This window comes from Malania oleifera, chromosome 7 (assembly GCF_029873635.1).
Source record: "Malania oleifera isolate guangnan ecotype guangnan chromosome 7, ASM2987363v1, whole genome shotgun sequence".
Taxonomy (NCBI): Eukaryota; Viridiplantae; Streptophyta; class Magnoliopsida; order Santalales; family Ximeniaceae; genus Malania; species Malania oleifera.
The window spans coordinates 65,260,257-65,267,596 of record NC_080423.1 but is presented as its reverse complement, the minus strand read 5'-3'; the positions used below and the strand labels follow the sequence as shown (position 1 = coordinate 65,267,596).

The window sequence follows — 7,340 nt, the reverse complement described above, 5'->3', positions numbered from 1 at the left end:
CTTCTCATACTGGTGGTAGTCCCCTAAGAATTTTCCTGATCAACTCATAAGTAAGGTAAGATTTACCAAGAGCATTTAATGAATTCGTGATGTGTGTAAATCTAGTGCACATGGATTGAATAGACTCATCCATAGTCATTTTAAATGCTTCATATTCATTAGTTAGCATATCTATCGTACTTATTTTATACTTCCTTACTGCCTTCATATGTTACTTCTAATTTTTCCCATATTTCTTTTGCAGTTTTACAGGCCATTACCCTATTAAACTCATTAACGTCTACTGCATTGTATAGGAGATTTATAGCAGTAGCACTTATTTGAATAGATTTCCAATCATCATCAGTATACTCATATTTTGTCTTAGGTACATTTACTTTATTAACTACTTTCATAGAAACATGGTTTCCCTTAGAAATTATTCTCCACTCTTTCCAATCAACATTTAAAAGATATATTGTAGAGACCCGAACTCGTAAAAGTAAGAAAAGTATAAAAGGGGATTTTTGCAGGCTTCGTCAATGTTCTTGTTGACGAATGCCCTTTAGTGCTTCATTGCTGAAATTTAGAGCCTCGTCGACGGGAGATCCCGACCGATAGGAAAATATTAAGCTTGGGTTCATCGACGAGGGAGGAGGTTCGGCGACAAACAACCTTCTATGTCTCGTCGACGAGGGACCAATTCATCGACTAGTCTGACCAGGTCAAAAGGCCTATAAATAGGATTTTTCATTGCTTAAGGGTTAAGAAACCCAAAATTCTCTCTCTCTCTCTTTCTCTCTAGAACCGGTGAATTCACTCTCTCTCTAAAGTTTTTCGCCATTCGTCGCTTGTTTCGACAATTGAAAGTTACTGTGAGGATCGGGGAGCTAGGATCTACAGTTTTAGCATATTAGATTTTCGGGTTGGTGATAAAGGTCGGGATTTGGTTTTCAAGTGCTTTGATTTTTGTTTCAAAATCAGGTAAAGGGATTTTGTTTAATGCAATGTTATAATGATTTTGAATCAATAGAAATGTTTGTGGGGGTATGTTATGTTTTCAGTTGAGATTTCTAAAAACCAACCATTCAAAAGGCTCGTTTTTTAGCTTAGCATATACTATTTGATATTTTGAGTAGAAATGAATGATGGAAAGATCAGTTGTTTCTACAAACCATTTATATAGTGTTTTCATGGTTGCCTATGGGTTATGTTTTTAATGTGGAAAATTGCATGGTAGGTGAATATTATTTTGAGAATTATAGAAATACTAAAATGGGTAAGTTTGTATAATAGTGAACTGTTTACGAAATATACTGGAACTGTTTTGAGAAATGCAGGGATTTTATAAGAGGGTCGAGGCCTGAATTTGTAACAAAAAGGGGTCGAGGCCCGAGTGTGTATTAAACGGTTGAGGCTGAGATTTATAAAATAACAGAACTTTATCCAGAGGCTGAGAGCCGAGTTGTAATAGAGGGGTCGAGGCCTGAAATAGTATTAAATGGTCGAGGCCGGGTTTTATGAAATGAGTTTTAAAGTATAGTTTTATTTACTTAAATTCCATAATATGCTTTAGGAAACCTGTGAACCTAGTGTTGCAAGCGCGGAACCGTTGCTAGAGACAGTTTCACCATTTGACCGCGTGCGCCCGCATCTACGAGCATGTGGTGTTGGGTGGTCCTAGATGATTGACCGAGATGCAATCGGACCATAAGAGAGTTTGTGGAAGCCTGCTGACGTATATAGTAGGGAGTTGACTTGGCTTGGGTTGATCCCCCGAGTTTTTATCCAGCCTTCGGGCCGCACAACCATATCTTTTCAAGGAATCTGAGAGATCGAGTTTAGCGGGATCGAGGGTGTGGAGACTAGTGTAGTTATTTTTGTGAGTGTCTTCAAGAACTCAGATGTGAGTAGTTATTGTAGTATGCCTTTAGGCTTGTATTTATGGTCGTGTGGACCAAGTTTGAGAACTTATTAGATTGAGATGTAATATGAGTATGGAAAGAACCTTGGTATATATATGTTGATTTAGACTCTGGTAATAGTATGTTGAGATTGTTTCATTATTCTGCTGTATATTGTATGTGATGATATGGTATCAGGTACATTGACATCACAAAAGTAGCACCCTGGGCCCACGTGTCGAGTCGGGGCATTACAGGTGGTATCCGAGCCTAGGTTTGCTAGGTTTTGTAGACTTTGACGATGAGTGTAAATTACCAGAGTATAGGTTGAGATAAGTTAAGAATGAGAAAAGGTAAGATAGGTCGAGTTTTAGTCTAAAGGCTTGGAAACGGAATTTTGTCGACGGTCTTCTGTGCTTTTCTTAGAATGACGATTTCAAGAAAACCATGGTAAATCCATTGATGGTTTTGGATCCAGGTTGAAGGACTGTACTCGGAATGTATGTGCGTCATGTTATCATATGTCTAGGTTCAGATATTTTGGAAGTCTTGCAGTAGAAATGTACATGTAGGTCCTTTAAATTGCAGACTTATATATTCTATATGTTAGCCATTCCATATTTGTTTTAACTAATGTAAATGTGGAATTTCTAAATTGGGTTATATCCTATCTTCAGGATGGATTCTAGAGGAAAAGGGAGTCATGGGAGGGGACAATCACATTGATACCTCTAGCAGGGATGATGTTGAGGCTTTGTCTGTACTACGTAGTAGGGCACGATAGGCCAACAGGGAGTCTCGAAGAGATTCTAGGGAGCGGAGTCAGCCGGTGGCTGATAGAGGCTGCACGTTCTAAAAGTTCTCGCGCATGAATCCGCTAGCATTCTAGGAAGGACCGAACTCAATTACAGCAGAGGATTGGGTCCAGGAGATGGAGGAGTTGTTGGAAGTGTTGGAGTGTACGGAGGAACAAAAGGTACATTTTGCCACCTTCAAACTGGTGGGGGAGGCAAAGAGATGGTGGCGATTGGCAAAGCTGGTAGAGGAGCAGCGTCCAGGGTACATATCAGTTACTTGGAGCTAGTTTAGGGAGGTCTTCTTTAGTAGACACTTCCCCGTTGCCACCAAAGAGGTAAAGGTGGAGGAGTTCCTATGTATGACATAAGGATCCATGGTCGTGTAGCAGTATGCGACCAGATTTGTGGAGCTATCCTGATTGGCTCCATATATGGTGCAAGATGAGCAGAGGAAGGCTCGGATGTTCAAGAGAGGACTGAGACACGCCATACGCACATAGTTGGTGGCATTGATGGTCCAGGGATTTACGGAGCTGGTAGATATAGCCATGGTGGCTGAAGCTAGTATATAGGAAGGGGAGAGAGAGGCAAGTCAGAAGAAGAGGTCTTTATCTCAGAGTTATCGGTCCAGCACAGGTCAAAACTTCGGGAAGTGGCTTGGTAGTTTTCCGGGCTAGCGATAGGCTTCAGGACTGCTAGCCACTCAGGGAAATTCTTAGCACCCTGCCTCTCCTAAATGCAATAGGATGCATACGGGCGAGTGCAAGGCGGATTTTTTGAGTTGCTACCAGTGTGGTAGTATGGGACACCAAATACGGGATTGTTGCGCGGTACTGAACCACGCGCCTTTACAGCAGCAGTATGGAGGAAGTAATCAACTAAAGGAGGTCACCAAAAGGGAATCGTGTAGGCCCTGGTGTACTCATTGATGTTGAGTGATGCAGAGAACGCCGAAAATGTGGTGATAAGTATGATGTCATTTATGTCATGTAATGCTATTGTATTCTTCGACTCAGGGGCTACCAGAGTATGTGTAGTTAAGACCCAGTTGTTAGGGGTCGAGTTAGGAGTGCCTACGCCAACGAGGTTGGTTATTGTGTGCAGTAAGGTCGTTAAAAACCATCCGATAGAGATTCAGGGGAGGAAGTTTTCTGCCAATCTCATTGTTCTGGAGATGCTAGGATTCGATTTTATCTTAAGGATGGACTGGTTAGCATCCAGCTCTGCAAGCATAGAGTGCCGAAAGAAGGAGGTAGTGTTTAGACCTCTGGTGGAGGAAGAGTTTAAATTTGTAGGGTCATGTGTGCACTCTACACCACATAATCTCTCAATGGTGCAGGCAAGGAAGTTACTTCTGAATGGCTGCCAGGGGTATCTGGCATGTGTGAAAGCAGTACCAAAGGAAGGGCTGAAGCTAGTGGATATTCCAGTGATACGGGAGTTTCTCGATATCTTTCCCAAGGACTTACCATGGTTGCCTCTAGATCATGAGGTGGAGTTCTCTATTGAGTTAGCACCAGAGACAACACCAATCTCCAAGGCATAGCTCCAACATAACTAAAGGAGTTAAAGGAGCAACTACAAGAACTTCTAGATAACGGTTTCATTAGACCGAGCGTATCACCCTGGGAAGTGCGTCGATTTCAGCAGTTTTCCTATAGCATCAGATCGTGATGGATCTGAAGAAGTTGGGGGTAGAGTTGGTGGGCGAAGATCCATAGGCGTTCATTGCCAATTTAGTTGGTTAGCCAACCTTGTGAGAGAGAATCAAGATAGCTCAAAAGGAAGATGCGGAGCTGGTAGAGGTCATGGAAGGAGTGTAGAATGGATTAAAGCCAGATTTCAATGTCTTTGCTGATGGGATATTGAGATTCCATACCTAGATTTGTGTACCAAATGGCACTGATATTAAACGGGTCATCCTAAAAGAACCCTCATCGCTCTCTCTTTACTGTGCATCTAGGGAGTACGAAAATGTATAGGGATTTGCGGGAGTCGTTCTAGTGGAGTAACATGAAGAGTGAAATTTTTAGATTTGTGGAGCAATGCTTGACATGTCAGCAGGTTAAAACAGAGCACTAGAGGCTAGTAGGACCACTACAGCCACTTGACATTCCCAAGTGGAAGTGGGAGCATATCTCGATGGATTTTGTATTGGGGTTACCTGAAGCGTTGTATGGGCAGAATGCCATCTAGGTTATAGTAGATCATCTAACAAAGACTACATACTTCATTCCTATTAAAGTCAGTTATTCCATGAATAGGCTGGTAGAGTTATATGTGTAGGAGATAGTGTGGCTTCATGAATTCCTTGTTTCTATAATTTCAAACAAAGACCCACGATTTACCTCTCGGTTCTGGAAGGATTTACAAGATGCCTTAGGATCGCAACTCACTTTCAGCACCTTGTTTCACTCGTACATGGATGGACAATTAGAGAGGACCATTTAGACCTTAGAAGATATGCTGCGAGCATGTGTGCTAGACTTTGGGGACACTTGGATTCGGTATCTACCGCTCATGGAGTTTGCATATAATAATAGATACCACACCAGTATAGAGATGGCACCATATGAAGCATTGTTTGGTTGCTGGTGTCGATCTCTATTATACTAGGATGAGGTAGGAGAACGATAGGTGTTGGGGCCGGAACTGATCTAGCAGGCCTCCGCAAAGGTCGAGCTTATCAAAGAAAGGGTTAGAGTAGCTCAGAGTCGGCAGAAGAGTTATGCGAATACTCACCGATGAGAGTTAGAATTTAAGATCAGGGATAAGATATTCCTAAAGATTGCTCTGATGAAAGGGGTGATGAGGTTTGGGAAGAAAGGGAAGTTGAGCCCTCAGTACATCAGGCCATTTGAGATCCTGGAGAGGATAGGTCCAGTTGCTTATCGGGTAGCATTGCCCCAAGCACTATCTAGAGTTCATGATATGTTTCACATATTTGTGTTGAGGAAGTACATGTCAGACCCTTCGCACGTTCTCATTTATGAACCTCTAGAGATTGGAGATGCATTATCATATGAGGAGGTATCAGTTCAGATTCTGGATCAAAAGGTACAACATTTGCATACTAAGGAGATATCTTTAGTGAAAGTACTGTGGCGGAACCACACAATAGAGGAGGCTTCTTAGGAGTTAGAAGCTGAGATACACTAGAAATACCATGTAGAGACCCGAAGAAATTATAATAATTAAATAATAAGGGAAATAAGAAATAAGGATAAATTGTAATTTGGAAAATCAAACAGGGGTCTCGTCGACGAACACGCTTGATGGGATCGTTGACGAGGACAAGTGTCTCATCAATGAGAAGTTACCGAGAGGCTATTTTCAACTCTAAATTTCTTCAATGAGGAACAAGCATTCGTCGACGAACTTCCTTCATGGCCTCGTTGACAAAGTGACGTGGCTTGTCGACGAGTGCATGTGTATAAATAGCTTAAACTTGATTTTCTCTACAGAAATCACGCGAAAACCTTCCTCTCTCTCTCTCTCTCTCTCTCTCTTTCTCTCTCTCTCTCTCTCCTCTTTGTCGCCTCTCCCTTCTCTCTAAGATTTTGGGTCGGTTTCTTGCCGGTTCAACAATCTGAGGCCGTCACGACACTCTTGGGAAAGTTTTCTTCAAGTCTGCTGGAGTGGATCGTTGGTGGGGTTAACTTGGATTTCATCCCAAATTCAGGGTAAAACTTTTTATTTAGTATTTGGCTTTCTTATAGTTGTAGAAAATGTAGTACTCGAAAAAAAAATACTGAAGTTTTGTTCAGGGAGATGTTGTTTTCAAGGTGTTGAATGAAGAACCCAACAAGTGCAGGACTGGTTATTTGAGGGGCTTTTCAATAGTCAAGTAAGGGAGTAAACTAAAAAAGTAATTTTTCATGAAAATTATTATTATTTAATAGCAGGTTAATGTTTAGAAAGCATGTATTATACATAAGCCTATTTGTGAAAATATATATTTGGGAAAATACTGTTGTTACTCAAGAATATGTATTTTTAGTATGGAATGTTAGGAAATGTGATTTCAGAATAGAATTCATGATTTTATTTAGTTTTTGTGGCATGAATATTATTTTACGCAAATTGTATTATGTTAAGTCAATTTTACAGGAAAAGCATATTGTAGTTATTTTAGGAATAACATGATAATATGGTAAACCATGATTTCAGAATATATGATGAACAATACATTTATTTAGATCAGTATGTATGTTATGTTCAGCGCAAGGCCATGATTGATAGCCGGCGCAAGGCCACAATTATGCATGTTATTTAGCTCAAGGCCACAGTTATGAATGTATTCAGCACAAGGCCGTAATTATTTATGTTATTACAGAATTCAAAAATGCTATCAATATATTTATGTTCAAACAGTATATTATCATGTACTATATGTTATCAAAACCCAGATGATCAGATCAGTTATTAGGAGCACAGTACTGTAGTTATACAGTTCAGTTCAGTTCAGACTTGTGCTAAATGCCCCTGCTAGTAGAGGGGATGGGAGACGGATAGTCGATATGTCTTTCAGTGTAGAGTTGTAAACATCCACCTGGCAGTCCGGACCAGGGTGTGGCGGGCTCATCGTACTTACAGACATTTTTGACTCAGCAGTGGTCAGCCAGCTATTGTCGGGCCCCGCCTTCGGGCTGCACAACCC

At 41.0% G+C, this 7,340-nt stretch overlaps 1 protein-coding gene across 1 annotated transcript; it reads left to right on the top strand.

The window, feature by feature from the left end:
- Positions 1-5,488: 5,488 nt before the first annotated feature.
- On the top strand, positions 5,489-5,815 carry LOC131160867 (uncharacterized). The gene has a single exon (XM_058116745.1). The coding sequence runs from the start codon at positions 5,489-5,491 to the stop codon at positions 5,813-5,815; it is 327 nt and encodes a 108-aa protein (XP_057972728.1).
- The last annotated feature ends 1,525 nt before the right edge of the window (positions 5,816-7,340 follow it).

Bases quoted from the DNA above. Each gene is read 5' to 3' on its own strand.
- LOC131160867 (XM_058116745.1), top strand. From the start codon at position 5,489: ATGAGGTTTGGGAAGAAAGGGAAGTTGAGCCCTCAGTACATCAGGCCA.